General features: G+C 40.7%; 1 protein-coding gene across 1 annotated transcript in view; it reads right to left on the reverse strand.

Annotated features, from left to right (window-relative positions):
• BCO1 (beta-carotene oxygenase 1) overlaps positions 1-18,731 on the reverse strand; it is a 234,403-nt gene that overhangs the window by 20,077 nt on the left and 195,595 nt on the right. The window contains exon 10 of the mRNA XM_086945084.1: positions 4,353-4,464. Coding sequence (XP_086801210.1) covers positions 4,353-4,464 — 112 coding nt within the window. The remainder of the gene's footprint in view (positions 1-4,352; positions 4,465-18,731) is intronic.

The following is an 18,731-nucleotide window of genomic DNA, read 5'->3' on the forward strand; positions in this document are numbered from 1 at the left end:
GGCTCTTCGACAGACCCCCTCCTTGATGGAATGGAACCTGCACCCCCCCTTATCCCCCCCCACCCCATGCGCCTTGAGACCCTCACGGGTGAGTAGTCGCGCTCTAACAAACTCCTGATTGATTGATTGATGTGCATGCCTTTCTGAAGAAAATTAGGTCAAAGGTCATATGATGCCAATTCCTGTAATGTCATTAAGGTCAAAGGGTATGTGATGTCACTTCCACTACCCTTTAATATCCACCACTGAAATTACTTCATATTTCACCATATTAATTCACCACTAATACTTTGTAGGCTTCCTGAATAGCGTAAGTCAACACACCACCAGGGGTCAACAAGCGTTATATAAATACAAACCTTTGTCCTCCTCTATCCTTCTGCTATCATTCCAAATCCAATTAACTGACTAACCTATCCACCACTCAAAATGTACTTGCATGTTTCACTATACTAATTCAACACTAATCCTCTATGGGTCCCGGAGTAGCGTGCTACTCGCCGAAAAAGCGCTTTGACGCCTCGTCAGGGGTAGTAAGCTCTATGTAAATGCAATTACAATACAATACAATATATATACAACTGTGTGGGTCATTCCTGTGGTGGTAGGGAGGAAGCTGACTTGAGCAAAAAGGTGCTGTCTGAATCATGGGAAATTGAACAAAAATATGTTTTTAAAAATACATTATTTCCCCAATATAGAGGGAATTGCCTCCTTAGTGGGTGATGGCAATTTGTTTTCCTCTCTGGATTATTATTAGCTTAGCAGAAAAAGCTGCGTCCAGAGTCAGTGAGTTAAATGCCATTCGGTCTGATGTCACCGGCAGCAGGCTACCAAAGAGACACCTGTTCATTGGTGCTTCTTGGCCATATTTGTTTTTGAATGGTATTCTAGTGGTTGCAGCTGGAGCACAGGGGCATGATGTGACATTGATGTGGGTGCTACAAGTATTGTCTTAAAGAGTCGATGGTAAAGAGAGCAAAATACAGGTGTTGCTTGAGTGGGTAGTGAACTAGTGTATGTAGTGAGTGGTGAGATTGAGAGTCACGAGAATACTCTGCTCGTAACAACTTTGGAAACACAAGAGCCAGTTTAAAGAGCACGTGAATAATTTCTAGGTTGTAGAGTTCTTTTCCAAATTAAGTTGGAATATAGGCAAAGGAACAATTCATTTTAGCAGATTGATGAAGAAGGTGCAAATGTAAAGTGGGCAGAGAGCATAGAGTTAAAAAAGAATTTGGGGTAGGCAACAGTATAAAGGAGGTTTGACCAAAAACCTCTATGTGAATGCGCATAATGCAGGCTCATGTGGAACAGTGGTGGTGCACAATTGTCTTGTCATCTTGGCGGTTGAAGAAGACTAAATTGCAATACATTGTTATTAAAATAGATGCTCTAGTGGGTATTGGGCTATTCATTTTATTTGAGACATCCATATTTGGTAGCAGATTGGCGGGAATCGCCAACCATTAAAATAACTGTTTACCGATAAAGAAATAGATCAAATTTCGATGCAGATTTGCAAGTGCGTAACAGTTTTAAGAGCATAGGTTTACTTTGCAATGTGTACCTGGAAGACACAGTTTTCCCTTTCTACAGTTATCTGGGTGGGTGATGTGCAGGAAGAAAAAGGACATTTGTGCATCACAACGGCCGGCCGACGGTGATGTGTGAAAGGTTGGGGTGAAGTTCCATTTGTTGAAGGGAAAATAATAACCTGGAGATAATTGAGGCAGAGGTAAGATCACAGAAGTTGTGAAAAAGAGATGCAAGGAATTTGGGGGCATATTATCAAGACAGACGATAAAATTATCGCCTCTTTAGCGGCAGAAATCTGCCGCTAAAACGGGGATAATGGGCTTGATAATATGCTCTATGGAATTCCAATTGAAGCCCATGTTAAATGTGAAGGACATCTAACATGGGCTTCAATTGGAATTCCATAGAGCATATTATCAAGCCCATTATCGCAGTTTTCTGCTGCTAAAGTGGCGATAATGTTATCGCCTGTCTTGATAATATGCCCCAAAGAGCAGTAAAGAGGCCAAAATGCTTCGATGCATTCCAGTTCACAAGGAGCTTGCCTGTGAAAATGCAATACTTTATTATTATTTGTATTTTGCGTCCTGGTTCAGAGTAACGTGTGTATCAAGTGTGCTGTCTGTGTGCACGTGTCTCTATGTGTTTCTGTATGTGCATGGGAAGGTTTGTGTTATCTGGTACGTCTGCTCCATGATAGAATGCAGAACATCAGAATATTTAGTTGTCAGCGGGACAATAGCTCTTTGTACATCTGTGCATGCTTTTGGGCCAAAGGCACATGGCCAAGGCTGAGCTCATCCTGCATTGTTGTGGAGCGCCCTGAATTTACCCAATAAGTAAAACAGCCTTGTTCCGTTCTTGCATGATGTGTTTATCTCTCGTTTTCAACCGCACTTTAAACGTTTGCTAAATGCACTGCCCGTGAGAAGGGTACACGTTATTTATTATTCTGTTACCAAGGTGTCTCAACTGAAAGTGCACTGTGTAACAGTAGGTGGCAGCATTGACTAATGTTCTCTTGAAATATGAAATAATGTTTACACATTAGTAACTTTCGCTCAGGGTTTATGGACTCGCAAGTTGCATTTAGGATAAAACACCTGATATTACCTGTAAGAGTAGGACGCTATCTTCTGAAGGAGGCCGACAATGGAAGAAAATGTTATAATGCCTGAGGGTTTGTTAAACCATTCATTTAAATGGATTATTCGGAGTTGTGTATGAAATAAGATGCTTGTTTGTTTTTCTTCACATTGAAATGAAGGATGGACCGCCTAACGCTTTATTTAATTAGGCATTGTCAAAGCCAATAAGGCTCAGCTTTACCTATAGCTTTAGCCATAAGCTATAGCATCCCCAGTGCTCTAACAATAAATCAGACAATGACATTACAGATTCCACCGGCACTCTGCTCCCTCTGGTATTACCAGTATGCTCACCTGGTATAGGAAATCACAAAATTAAGTCAAGACGATGCGAAGGGCAAAACATTTTAATCACGTATTTAATTTATTCACAAAATTGTTTCCAATCAAGACTTGACCAACATGTGTAATGCAAATACTATTGCTTATCAGGGTCAAATTCTTATACTCCTATCTCCATTGCATTCTAAGGTCAGAACGTATATCTATCTATCTATCTATCTATCTATCTATCTATCTATCTATCTATCTATCTATCTATCTATCTATCTATCTATCTATCTATCTATCTATCTGTCTGTCTGTCTGTCTGTCTGTCTGTCTGTCTGTCTGTCTGTCTGTCGTCTGTCTGTCTGTCTGTCTGTCTGTCTGTCTGTCTGTCTATCTATCTATCTATCTATCTATCTATCTATCTATCTATCTATCTATCTATCTAACTTTCTATCTGCACATACACACACACACACACACACACACACAAAGGAACTAGAGAACTTTGGGTAGATCCCAACAAACAATTGAGGTGAACAGTTTTAAAGTTTAGAGCTTTGAGTGTCGGTGTTGTTGTAAACTGTTGCATATAAATGAGTTACTCTCCCAGTGGCAGCTTAAGGCGGGGGAGCGTCAAACCACTGCTCTCTGAGCAGTGCAAAAAGGAAAAATAAAATGATAATGCCACTATGTTATCATTTTATTTTTCAGTACTGAGCCAGTCTTAGGTGGGGCAGGGCTGGGCTGGGCAATCATGACGGAGCAGGGAGGAGGAGTGGTGGGCACCATAAGTGTGCATGTCGGTTTGGCCATACATCTTAAGAAGGCCAAACCAACATGCTCACTTAGCATTTCTCCAACCCAGGCTGTGTTGCACAGCGGGTGGAGAACAGTACTAGGCTCCAAGCCAATATCTGAGTTGCAAATTAGGTCGCTCAGACCAATCAATGCACTGCTGTCAAGCTGTAATACTATTTCCAGCATCAACACAGCGTCTTGATTGGCTTAACGGAATCTGGAAGCCTGTGTGCTGCTGGGAGTCAACAGGAAAAGATGAAGATGGAGGAGAGGCAGCGGCCGGCAGGTAAGTAATCTTTTCATTTTTTACCCCCCGCTCTGCCTCACCACTTCTGTTCCGTAGCAGCCACCACTGTGCTTTCCTCCTGAAACTTGGGAACTGCCTAGAGTGCAAGTAAATTAAAAAGTAGAAAGTGAGAGGAAATTATGTAAAGCTAATGGGACAAGTATACTTGAGAAAATGAAGCGGTGCAACAGGTATGAGAGAAGTAGAAAACAAAAAGTGCAAAGGTATAGGTAAGGAAGGGGCATTTGGCATGTGGATTTGAATTGCCAAGAATGTTTCGGCTGCTCAAAAAGCAACAGCTACTCTCTTACCATCATCCTCTTCCTTGGCATCTGGGCTTGGTACAAATAAAGGCTCTGCCGGCCAGCAGTGATCCTCCTCCCAGATTAGCATTTTTTTTGTAACAATGTCATACTTCATAATCTATAAAAATATGAAAAACAGGAAAGTAATGCCTTTGAATAATGCTTGTCAGAATGCAAAATGTTACTGGCTCTTTAACTGACAACTGACAGAGGAAACAACATTACGGATGTTAGTAAAAGAAGACGTTAATAGTTGGAGATTGTTTAAGACATATTTGGGGATTAAAAAAGGGGGCACATATGGGTGTAGTGGTACATCCATTAACAGAGAACGTAAAGCGTAAACATTATTTAACCTGTGACAGTAAAGATGCTCAGTGTTCATGGAAGTGGCTTTGTTGAAAAACTCATGTGGGTAAAACCAAATTATTGAATATAAATCAGCTATTTGCACACACAATAAGATATGAACTAAATGTACCTTTCAAACTCGTAATCTCTCAAGGAGAGTGACCCAGAATCTACTCAATGTTACTGTTGCTCTTTGCTCTGCAGGAAAAAGTTCCAGCTTAAAAACAACTATGCGTCATTTGAAAGCTGCAGAAATTGACAACAACATTGTTTGTCCAGTTTACCAAAAACCTAGAAGCATCTGGTTGAGACCAGTATGTCTAACCTTGGGAACTAGCTCTGCGAAAGTCGCAAAGAGGATACAGAAATTTGGTCTTAACGACATCGCAGTAATAGGAGTAGCTAAGTTCCTGAGTTGCGCTTGGGTGTTACGGGGGAAAATGGGGGGTCGAAATAGTCATGTCAGTTTATTGTTTGGCTACTGAATTTATTGCGTGGAGTTGGAAAATGTTATTGGTTTTATCATGATGTGTCTTAAGTCTTGTGCGTGTGATATATTTAATCTCTTCTTAAGAACTGATTTTAAATTGTAAATATATGTATTTATTTCTTAATTTTATTGACATATTATGAAAAGCCAGCTTTATGTAAAATTACTGTATATTTATGGTTGTAACCCTTTGTAATTAATGGACTGGCCTGTCTCTTAAGATGAATAATCGCAATAAAGACTTTTTTGAATAGAATTGAATTGACAACAACACTCTCTCATACGGTGCTGCGACATCTTAAAGGAGAGACTTAGGGCCCTATTTAACTTTAGGTGATCATGCTGTCCTCTGACAGGTTCTGTCACCCTGGCGGTGGACCCAACAGACACATTTAGAAATGTCTATTGGGAATGTTTATCGTGACATTTAAAGCATTCACAGGAACTACAGACAAGAAGGTTCTTGTGCATGCATTGTACCTTTGACCCATGGCTCTGCCAAACAATGACAAGTTTGTTTTATTTTCAAAAACAAAACCCCAAAGTGGAATTTTTTGTTTTTGAAATTAAAAAAACAATGCCTCCATCAGAATGGGATTTATCTTTCACGGCCAAGGTGGCACTTTTATGTTTTTACTGCGCCTTACAGCTAGGGTTTTCCTGGTGGTGACAGGTAGTAAAAACAGTTATATGTTTACCCATCTAAACTGAGTGGGCGGTGATATAGCCAGTTCTCTGACGGCCCTTACTCTGTTGAGCCATCTTAGTAGTTTGGCCATTGTGAAGATGCAATAGTCTCTGGTGTTGCCAAACTATGGTCTGCCCGCTTTTAAATTTGGTGGGTGGACCAGTATGTTGGCGGTAAGGATACTCTTTTGCCATTGTGATGGAGTACCCTCTCCGTCAACATATAAATTGGGGCCTTAGCCCTGCTGCCTTAACGAATGCTCGCCATTTTCATTGACATGCACTCTGGGACTCTCTCCCAGAAACCTGTTTGGGAGACCAAGAAGCACACAGGCCAAGGCCTTTTTCTGTTTCTATTCTGGACACCCCTTCTGCCAGTGTGATTGACAGGACTGGCAAAGGGCATGCTCCACGATGACTATGATAAAGCACCACTGCAACATAGCTATATCAGTCGGTCAAAAGTGGTGCAACTGGAGGAAAGTTGAGATCTTGCATGAAAGAAGGCTGGAAGTCCATTGATGGTCTTAACATATTTCTTAAGCTTACAGGGGAGGGTCTCTGTGAAGGATTCTGGAGAAAATGCTGTGAAATTAGTGTAGAAGATATCCATTTCAAGATGCCAATGAAAGAAATTTAATGTAAAAAAAATTACAATCACCAATAGCTATACAATGCAATGCTTGCAACCACAAAAGTCTGATAATTGGATTTCATTCATTCATTTAATCTTTATTTCTGTCACATATAACCATAAAAGACACAATTAAAATATTACATTTTCCAAACTTTCTCCTTAATCTCATATGTAATCAAAAGCGGGTAGGACACAAAGGACGGGGCAGCAATCTTAGTTCGACATTAAAAATACACAGCCTCAGCTTCGATGTAAAACCTGTCTAGTCCATAAATAACAATAAAACATGCTGGCCATCTATTTACAAAATTAAAACCTTCACATCATTAAAAATATATAAAAATAGGACGGATGAATCATACAGTCTCAATTGTTCAAAAGTGCAAGTGCTTATCTTGACCTACGTTGTGAACTGGGCAGGGATAATTTTACTTGTTTTCCTTTCATAGCTTTAAACCCCTTCTCTTCCTTGTCAAAAATACATTAAATAGAAATCTACTTACAGCAAAAACTATTTTTTGCGAAGAGTCAGTTCTTAAAATACGCAAAGCATTACTACAACTCCTGGTGCCTAGAAGCCTGCAAAGGGGTTTGATCCAATGTTTCCTTGCAGTAATGTATGCTGTGCAAAAAAATAATATGTGCACATCATTTTCCCTTGCTGGCTTTATGCATAGGGGGCAGAGGTCACTTCCCTTTCCCCCCTTCTCTCTGCTCCAGTTGGATGTATTAGCACCTATTTGCAAAATTCCGTACCTGAATTGTAGAAATAATGATTTTGCTAGTGGCGGTTCTATCTCATCTAGAAAGGGTTCTCGAATAGCAAGATCTTTAAAAGATAAGAACCTCAAAGTTAACGAACATGCAGTGGCACTATTCATCAAACTATTTGCTATATAACTCCAATAAGTCAATTTTAATTTGTTTCTTATATTTCAGTTGTATCAACAGCACCACATCAAGAGATCAATTGTGCATTAAAAAATGAAAGCATAATGGAAATGCAGCGCTGGGGACATACTAGTTAGTATAACCAGGCGCTTTAGAAACTCATTTATTATTCTTAATATTAATATGATGTTCAAAGTCTCTCATCGAAGGGCTTAAATGAGTCTTTGAATTCATGTCCTTTTTGTGATTGTTGTGTTAATAGGGTATTTTCATGTTAAGTCTACTACTGATTCTTTATGAGTGGGTAGTGTAGGGTCAGTAGCCTAGCCATAGACATAGTCACCTTTGCACTCATTGAGCTCTGTCAAGTCAAGCATGTCTTGAAGTTAGATTGTCCATCCTTAGTATCTTCAGATGTATTCAAAGTGCTTGTGTGAAGTTCTGTGTAATGTGAGAGTGAGGTAGCAGGAAGAGTTACCAGTAACACCAATGTCTTCATCAAATAAGACGCAACAGTCGTCAGCACTGCGTCTTAGTTGAAAAATATGGTGTATCCACTGTGCAAAGAAATGCAGTCAATGTTATTATAATGGCAACTTTGAGTTGATCACTCTGGTGCTGCATCAATAAGGGACATCTTTTCCATCAAACAGAGCTCTTGCAACAGTTGTCTTCCCCAAACAGGACCTTATTTACTTACTTACAGTTAAAGGAAATGGCGGTGAGCCTCATATGTCTTTCACTTTATCATCTCGAATACTGAAATGGGAAAGGATTTGGATCCTTTTCCAGGCAAGTCGCCTTTTTTATTGCGAGGCATTAGATGGGGTCTCCTTCATTTTCAATCATATATACTCGTCAAAAACAACTCAAGTAGAATATAAAGTATGGCCAAAAATCATATCTACGCCTCAATTATGACAGTAAACGATAAGTTATGTGGTACCAGTACCAGTTATCTTAACTTTTCAAAGGGGTTCCCAGACTGGGCGGAGGAGGCTCTCTTACAGCCGTTCCTTATCTGCAGGGCCACTCGTCCAGTATGCCCACTCTCCCCCTTATTCTGTGCCATAGCCATTGAACCACTGATGGAGTGGATCAGAAGAGGTGCCCTTGTGAAGGGGTTTGAATGGCCCCTCATACTTAATGACAGGGTCTCACTCCATGCTGAAACCCCCTTATCTACCTACAAGAGCCTGTTTAATGTGGCCCACGGGTGCATCACATCCTTAACTTCTTCTTAAATATTCAAGTCTTGTGATGAATCATGACAAATCAATAGTTTTCACACTGAAGGCAATATCAATTTATATTCAGCCGTCTGCCTGGCTGCAATTGGCATATGAAGGTTTTTGATGTTTGGGAGTGTATGTATCGTCAGACCCAACTTAGTTGTGGTAATGTATCTTGCCCTCCATGCCAGCAAACTGTGCAATGAATGAACATTTTAGTCATTGCACCCACTCTCTTCCTTCTGGGAAGGGCAGTGATCGTTGAAATAGTTTCACTCATGAGGATTCTGTACCAACTACATAACTATCCTTACTCTGTTCTCCACACCTACTGTGAACGACTGATGTTGATAGTCCACAACTTCATGTGGAGTGCTGGGTGGGGAGCTCCCTATGTATCGATGGGCAAGTTTTATACGTCTCCTTAAAATTGGGAATCAGAGCAGCGAATATAGTAGCATACTACTGTGCCTCATAGCTTGTGGTAGTTAATGAATGATGCAACAACACTATGCAGAACCTCTGTTTGACATGGAGAAATGGGCCATTAGAGGAACACACCCTACACATTACTTGTTTGGTCGGAAAATGGGCCAAGATCTTCCCACACAACACAAACCGAAATCAAAATATGGCAAAATACCCTGCTGGGTTTGGGATGGCCCTGTAAATTGACACAAAAAATCCCTCTATGGTTGGACACATGGCTGGTTCACGTACATTCCCTCATGGGTTTCAAAAATGGGAAAATATAGGATATCAAAATTGAGCGAAGTAATGTCTGGAAGAAATATTTGTACATTTGCTGACCTACCAAACAACTTTGTATTGTATAAAAGCAAGTTCTTCCAATACTTTTACGATGCCACTGCATCAAAACCTTATGCCTGCTTGAAGCAGGCATACGGAGTGACTGCACAATAAGTATAGGCTGCCCCTGAGCATTGCTGGAGTTAAATCACTCTTGCGACCCGACTCCAGCAATGCGCTGCCCTTACGACACAAGATGCGACACTCGTCTGTCGATCCTTGCTCCACAGTGCGCTGCATTGTATATACGACGCATCCGTGGTGGCGCAAGGGCATTTTTGAGTGTCGCATGTTAACAGGCACATCCCTGCTAAAATGCAGGGATGCGCCAGTTATTGTAAATCTGCCCCTGTATGTGACAAGAACACTGAGGAGCTTGAGGATGCACCAACCTTTCAAACTTGCTTCAGAAAGTTAAAAAAATATATACTCAGATTGTTCTAAACTCAACTCCAGGTACTTGAAGTAAAAGTGCACCTGGAGGTCAAGCAGGGTCTGGTATATAAAAGATGGTCAATTAGGTTTTAGTCACATTCTCTGGTTCTACACCCAACAGTCTGGTTAGATGGTCTTAGTTCTGTCTCACTGTCTCACACAACCTCATTCTAACTCACACTCTCTTGCGTGCAGGAGTAGAGAGGTGAGTCTGGGAATTTTCATGAGCAGTGGCCAGGCTGAATCAAGAGAAGCATCCGGGGGTATTGGTGTAAACAACTTTAAAGCAATCTTATATGTATCCTGGTAGCATAGTCTAAATTATGGCAGTGAGTTGGGATGGGCTTGATTACTAGTAAGTGTACCACCCTATGCTGATAGACATTAAACTCATCTAACCAGATAAATGTTCATGGTCCAGACATGCATAAAGGAAGTGGCCATACAGCACTCTGCATATGGGTGTGATACTGTGCCACCTCTTTGAGCTGGGTTTGCACCTCCTCTCTCACTCCAGGGGTCCCACAAGGAGTAGTTTATTTGAAATTGCTACTTGTATGAGCTTATGTGTGAGTCTTTATTAGAATGTACTGGTGCTGTCTGTATCAGCTTGACCAGTGGCACAAAAACGTACATCATGGTTACTGGCCAAGAGTTACCTTGTCCTACATTTTGGCTATTCAGCCACTTGTTTGATGAATGTAAGACGCATATGCAGCTCTGATGTACAGATTTTCAGAGCAAAGGCACAATTACATTTTACTATATCGACTCTCACTCTCCTGCAGAAATATGGCTCTTCTTGAGACCTTGAGTTGCTACGTGGCACCCACTTGTTATGGTGCCTGTATTAGGCTACATGCTGTCAAGTAGCTCTGTTGATCCTTACGTTGAAGCTACCCTTCTTTCATTCCTTGCAACCTCCAATGTATAAGGAACAAGGGTTTGCCCAGAGTTGAACAAGAACCGCGAGCAGTAAATGTATATATGAAACAACGCTTCCTGTAAAGGTACAATACATTATTACTTAATTCATGTTGATTCAGGAAAATAATTATATAGAAGATAACATAAAGGAAAGCTAATTTTGAAAATGCTGCTTATATCACTGGCCGGTATCAATATGTTTATTACAAACAAAATTAGGTAATAATCTTGTGTACCTTGACAGGAACCATGGATTTTTATTCATTGCCACCATCTGCTGACCATGCATATTACATGTATAGAGACTTGTTTGTATGGCATAATATATTGTGCAACCATGTTGTTTCACTTAAGATTGAATCCTGTACACCATTTAAAAAAGATTAACTCATTCAGTGTAGATTCCTATTATTAATTCCAATGGGGTGATATTTTGTAAGCAATATTTAGGACAGTATTCATTTCACGCAATAGTCTTACTACAGTAGTCTGGTATCCCATCTGCACACTGGCATGCCTGCATTCACTCTCTCTGCATGCTGGGTCTACAGGTAGGCACACAAACCTACACTGCCCTCAAATATTCTGGGGTTCTGGTTAGAACAGTAAATCAACCTTTATCTTGAAAACTTATGTTTTTCAACGCTTTGCCTCCGATTTTCAAGAAAATCATAGAAATATTACTTCTGGGCGGAGGGGGGGTACAGATTTAAGGGGATCTTCAAATGTTTTAACACCACCACATGAAAGAATTAATGTGAAACATATACCAGCAGCAGTCTTAAATACCACCAGTAAGAGAATATAACAGTCACAATATATATATATATATATATATATATATATATATATATATATATATATATATATATATATATATATATATATATATATATATATATATATATATATATATGCACGTGTATATATATATATATATATATATATATATATATATATATATATGCATGTATATATATATATATGCATGTATATATATATATATATATATATATATATATATATATATATATATATATATATATATATATATATATATATATATATATATATATATATATATATATAATATAATTAATTATAGGTGGATAACTTTGAATGAGAGGGATGCTTTTTCACCAAGGTGTACTGAGGGACATCAAACTGGATATGTCTGCTTCTTCTGGTAACATCACAACAGTGCAACGGCATGGTTTCCCAGTGCTGATGTATCATAGAAGTAAAGAACCGGATTTAGATACACTTATTTACACTAATGACTTCCAATGGAAGCCATACATAAAAAATTGACTGTGCCCCGTCAACTACAACTGTTTGTGTAAGGTTATTTTCAAAGAGTTGTTTGTCTCAGATTTTTAGGTCCCGCCTAAAACAGCTGTCTGTGGTTGAAAGACCTCTTGTGGACCATACCTAAACTTAATGTGGGCTTTGGGTCCGCTCACCGTTTACTATTGGTTGGTTTTCTTGTCACTCATTTGCTTGCTTCTTTTTTGATGGCTTTACTTCCTCTTGACCTGTTTATCCTTCCATTGTAGCATAACGTCTTTACCATTTTTTTGATCAGATGACCAGTATTCTTCAACTGCTCACAATCAGGGAACTACTTTTTCATTTAACTTTCAGCACTCCAAGACAGTATATGTATTTTCTTGCTGTCTCCCCCTTATTCACTTCACCACCAGCCACGCCTCCATAGCTCCCACAACGACCCCACTCCTGTTACCGTTCTTTAAGGTAAAGTGATTTTTTCATTTTATGTGGTGTGCAATGCCACTGTCAATTCCTGCCAGTCCTCTCCATTTTTACAAATCTCCTTTTTTTCTCTTTCAATTCTTTATTTACTGCTCCAAGTGGCTTCAACCATCTTTGAAAAATGGTACCTAGTATCATGCCATATGTGTGGTGACTAACACATGGATGCACCTACATCATCGTAAGGGGCTGCCATTAAATCATGACATGTATGTGTGCATTGGCAAAATGCCCATGTTGTGCAGCATCAGCAGGCAAAAGCTTTGGCAAAAGAAATATGTTGAAAAGACGAGACCTACTGACTTTGCCAATGTTTGTTGGAGGTAGTCTGCATTGTGACTTCACGCAGTGCCAGCCTAAGCTCTAGTGTCGCACTAAGCGACACTCTTTGTTGGTGCTCCCCACTGACCTCTTTTTCCATGTATTCCCTCTAAGGGTGGCCCCTCATCCCTGCATATGTCCCTCTCACATGTATTTAATTTCTTTTTAAGTGATACTCATGCCAAAGTAGGGTGTCAGAGCACTTCACATCACACACACATTACACAGAAATAATGAATCATACAAGTGTGCAAATCAATGTATTGGAAGCGTTACATAAGACAAGGATGTCTACACAATGTAGTAGTCATAATTCATCCACAATGGTAGGCAGTAAATTTTAAGGGTACTTGGGCTAGAGAAGCTTACATTTAGGACTTCACACAGTGGTTGGGGTTGACTTTATTAATAAGAAATTATTTCTACCAAAACAAACCATTTTAGCAAATCTTAGGATAGGGGTGGGTGAGCTAGCAAATTGACAAGCAGAGCCGAGGCAAGGGTCTGGCTTGGATCCTAGAGCCCTTGCACGAGCTGAGCCCTGAAAATGTTTGTTATGTAACTGATATATAACAAACATTATGTAAAATATGATACAGTTGCTTCAAATTGAAAAAAAATATTTCTTTAACATGTGATCCTTTAAAATTAATACGTCACGTTACAGCACTGCACCGAGAAGCTGTTATCAAAAGAGATAGTTTTTTTTTAACATGAAACATTAGTGAACTAAGATTCAAGAAAACTGGTATATAAACCATGAACATGGCTCAGATTATTACAGAGCAACATCATAATATATTAAATCAAACACAGTATGTTTTTGTACAACTGGTATTCTGAACTCACACATTTGAAAGTGCTTTCATATATGAAAATGAAGAAAAAGGAGTTTTAGTGAAATAAAATAATTGACTAAGATCACACAATTTAAGTAGAGAAGCCGCAATTCATCCAGTCTTTCTAATTTCACTTTGTACAAAACAGGTAGGAAATGGGTATCTATTTGCCTTTCCGTATATTAAGGATGCAGTTTTTATATAGCATGAATAAGGCCTTAAACAAATGCCTTGCGGTTTGTTTGGAGCTCTTTGGTGCCAGTTAATACCACATGATGCTATAATACAAGGACTGTAACTTATGAACTGAAAGTAACAAAAGGATCTCTGTGACAAAGGCAGTATTCCAATGCGCTATCTACATAAAATACAATTCTGTAATCTGCATGCTACACCTGCTTTGCAGCAGGCACATTAACCCTCCGTGCTACTTTATGATGAAGCAGGTGTTTTTAACCAATAAGATATTTCAAAATGCACCCCCCCCCCCCTAGTTCGGCGCACAGTGCGCAGTACCAGTCGCCGACTAAACGTGCTTGGATTCACCTGTGATTATATTATCTTAATGAGTTTCAACAACGAATAACAACTGTTGGATAACAGCAGCGGTCAGTGACAACAGACTTATCCTGTCCTAATCGCTTGATGTGTTTTCAAGAGCAAAGTTCAGTAGTAGCCGCCCAGTGCAGAACAGCGAGGCCGATAAGAGGACCGAGAGAGCAAACTTATATTTGCCAATGATTATTGGCCTTTAACCCTGTTTACTTAACACAGACCACAATCTGGGAAAAATAGGAAAAGGATCTCAAACAACAACCGCTTCATTTTAAATTCCCATAATATTCTTAAACCCAAAAGTCTGCTTTATCTCACACACGGAGAGGCTTATTTACAAGCCCCTTGAGCCGCTTGTGCGTCACTTTTTCCCATATTAAAAGTGACGCACCGGCAGTGCAAAGGGCTTGTAAATAGGCCCCCAAGTTATAATCCCAGCATTCACTTGGGCAAAATATGTGACGCAGTGCACATCTGTTGAGCCAAACACGATGGGGTCACAAAATACACGTTCCCACTGCACACCTGGGGCCTCATTTATGAAAAGTGACGCATCGCTGCATGTAAACAGCGATGCGTCACTTTTCACTGCGCCCTCTTTGCGAGACCAATGATGCGTCATATTTACAATATGACGCATTATGGCGTAAGGAGTTACTGATACGTCAGTATTTCTGACGTATCTGTACGGCGCAAAAGTGACGCATTGCTGGAGTGTGTCACAAAAGTGACGCAACTCCAATAATGTGTCCTTTCACATGGGGCAAGGTCCATGTGAAAGGGCCTGCGTCAGTCTTACGCCTGCTGTGAGGCAGACGTAGACAGCAGGCGTAAGAAATTGACGCATTTGCGTCCTAGAAGTGGCGCAGTGAAATCTCATAGATTTCACTGCATCGCTTCTATGACCCTGTCTTACATCAGAACGCCCCACCTGCATACATTATACCTGGTGCAGGTATAATGTAGCGCAGGGGTTTACAAAGTGACGCATCTACCTAGATGCGTCACTTTGTAAATATGGTGCAACAAGGCACATTTTTTACGCTGCTGGTGCATCACAAACAGTGACGCACCTGCGGCATAAAAGTGACGCACAGCCTCATAAATGAGGCCCCAGCTAGTTTGAGTTTTTGCTGGCTGCGCAAATTAGTAGAACGTTTCAGCTGATTCGGAATTTGACACCCCAGATTGGGGGAAGAACAAGCAGAGAGCTCATGGCGTTTTGTTTTCTATGGTATGCAAACAACTCAAGGACTCTATTTGCTCTTGTCATTTGTGGCCCCTACACCTGTCGCATTTTGCAAGAGCAAACACCCTCAATTTGTAAAAGTTTGAGCCCAACACTGTGTCACACATCTCATCAAGAAAGTATTTATGTGTGGCTGAGAGTCTGTTTTCCGACAGAATTGTGGGTGCTTAGGAACCCATTAAAAACTGGTCATATGTATGCCGAACTTAATTTATGCAGGTGTTTACCGGTGCTCAACACCAGCACTCTTTTAAACACCAGCACCTATTTAAGAGAGTACACCATATGGTGGCACTGTCAGCCTATATTTTTAGCATAGCACAAGTGTTTAACAATTCAATATATTGGAGAATAACACAACTCACCCTTCCAGGCCATCCCTAAAGCCTACAATAGTCAAAATGTCACACTTGTGAAAGTGGGGTGGATAATAGGCAATGCGGGCACTGCCATTCGGCAGGAGTGGCCGCAGCCCAGGGAGGTGCCGGCCGCAAAGGAATGCCTTGGGCCCTGAAAATTTGATTTTTACAAATATATATGTACCTATTTAAACGTTTGTGCCATCCATAATAAGGCTGATTCTACGGAGAACACAGCAATCCAGCCTTGATGACACAACACACACAGGCTGTGACTCAAATCAGTGAGCAATATCTGCATCTTTACACTTCAATAAAAACAGATTCATGGGTCCCACAGGAAATGACAACCTTGTGCAGGAAGAGGCCATTATTTTTAATCTATAAAATTATGAAATTATAAAATTTAATGAATTCTGAGTGGAGACACTGTACAGTTTGCAACATCAAAAGTAAAACTACAAAAACACGCCTCTGGCTAAAGTGCATCGACAGGATGCAGCTATCACACAAGTCACAGAGCCACATGACACCTATATAAAATGCTGGAACTGGCTTTGAGGAAAGGAAAGCAGAACTCTATCAGAAAACAAGCAATGGCCAAAGGCAATAGGTATTTACCAATGGTTTTGCTATATGTTTCTGTACATACATTGGGTTTTTTCAGTGCCTTTGTGCTACATATGAGCTGAGGTGACTGTAGGTGTCCAGGTGAGTGCTGGTTACGGGAGGGTGTTCATAATGGGGCCCCATTCAGAGCGCTGCAGCTCAGGCTGAAGGTAATGTTAGTCAGCGGGCCATAACAGTGTTCAGATTACATGCTCATCCAATCTTTGGCCTCTTTCAGCGTGCACAGAGTGATGGTTATATATTTTTCCATTTATGTTACTATATTTAATTATTTTACAACAAAATTATTGTTGTTACTCATTTATATCAAACTGCTAAGAAGCACTTAGGAAAGCCAATAGGCCTGAATTGTTTTATGCATTTATTGCGTGATATGTATGGACGCAATAGCAGAAGACTTTAAAAAAAAGGCACCTAACCTCTGGTCAGGCAGCATGCTGGGTAAAGCAGAGGATTGCAGTTCACATGGGTTTTAGCCACACTTAATTACAAAGACCACATTCCTTTTAGAGACACCCCACCACTTTTTTCTTCTCATGGAAAGTACTGTGATCTACCGTATGCTATTGACTACAGACAGATAAGTAGGTGAGAGATAAAAATTGGAATGTAGTAATACAGTGGAGTCCTTGGAACCAAATCTAAAACTTGTGGAGAGTAAAGAAATGGCACCTACTCTCTGGGAGGGTAGGTGGACACCTGGTGTTACACTTTAGAGGGGAGGGTCGTGGATTTCAGTGAAAGAAAGACAAGGATCACCCCAGGCCGTCATTATAGGTAACGGGGCTTTTGAGGAAGCATTATGGAGGGCAGGGCGTGGGGCAGAATCATAGAGGACATGGGTGGGTGGTAGAAGCAACAGGAGGGTGGAAGAAGAATCACATTGAGGGCGGGCCTGAGGCACCCCAGGGTCATGGGTGGGTGGGAAGCAAGAGAGTGGGGGTGGGGAGGAAAGTAAGCGAGTGAGCTCCAGGGGCGAAAGCACAGCAGGCATGGCTGGTGGGGTAAGCAAAAGCAACGAAGGGCAGGAGGAAGAGGGGAAGCAAAGGTCAATTGTGGACAGAGGAGAGCAGAACATATGAGAGAAAACAACATGGAGCTCTAGGAATGGACAGTCAAGCACACCAGGAACGAGCACTCACAAAGTGCTTCCAAAGAATTTAAAAGAGGCACATTTGTGGAAGAATAAAAGGAGATGATTAGAGAAGTGGTAAACAGGCTATGCTCCCATGGGAGTGACAAAGACAAGATGGACAGGCTAAAATAATGCCAGTGAATAAAAAGCAAGCAAATGAGAGAGACAAAGCCTATGTTAAGCAAACAACGGAAAACATTCCTAGGTAAGCTTTCAGCATGTCGTCAATATGTCTTTGTAACATGCGATGTGTCGTAGGTTTTGACCTAAAAGTAACCAGTCCCCAACAATGTCACTTCTCCCATCAAACATAAGGCTTCTGCCTTTCAATATTGTAGGAAAGTGCCTGTTTTGTATGGTCACTCCCACTTTTTGCTCCAATGCTGATGGTTATGACTCTGGTAGTGCACTGGAGCCTGCTGCCCAGGCTCCAGTGCCAGTGCTCTCTCGCTCCAACTGTTAAGTGTAAATTGGCAATCCAAATTGATAAGGACTTTACCCTGCTTATAGTTGCCTAGTATATGGTACTAGTGGTACCAAGAGCACTGTTTGTGCCACCCTGAGTGACCAAATAAACTACTGACAGCAGGCCTGCCATTGCAGACTGCAGGAGCAATGCAAACTGCTCAAACGCCACTTTACCCTCTCCATGTGTGGCAAAGTCTGTGCACCTTCTTTGATACGTGCCATTCACCCCTAAGGAAGGCCTCCTAAAGTCCAGGAGGCAGGGTGCATTATATCAAAGGTGTGGACATGCAAGTTCAAGCTTATTGGACCCTAAAGTGCCCTTTACTATTAAAGGATGCTGTAAGTAATATATGGACCATAGGATAACATGGGCTGGCACCCGTCAAACCTGAGGCTGGAATCTCCATTATGGTACAGCCTAAATATTTCATGTTTTTCCGGCCGCGCCCAGAGTATTAAGGGTGCCACCTGGGTGCATGCCACATCACCTTCGACACAAGATTCCTATCAGAGGGGGAAGGCATGTTGTTTGATATGTTTTTTATCAAACAACATGCCTTCCCCCTCTAACATGAATCTTGTGTCGAAGGTGATGT

This window comes from Lissotriton vulgaris, chromosome 12 (assembly GCF_964263255.1).
Source record: "Lissotriton vulgaris chromosome 12, aLisVul1.2, whole genome shotgun sequence".
NCBI lineage: Eukaryota > Metazoa > Chordata > Amphibia > Caudata > Salamandridae > Lissotriton > Lissotriton vulgaris.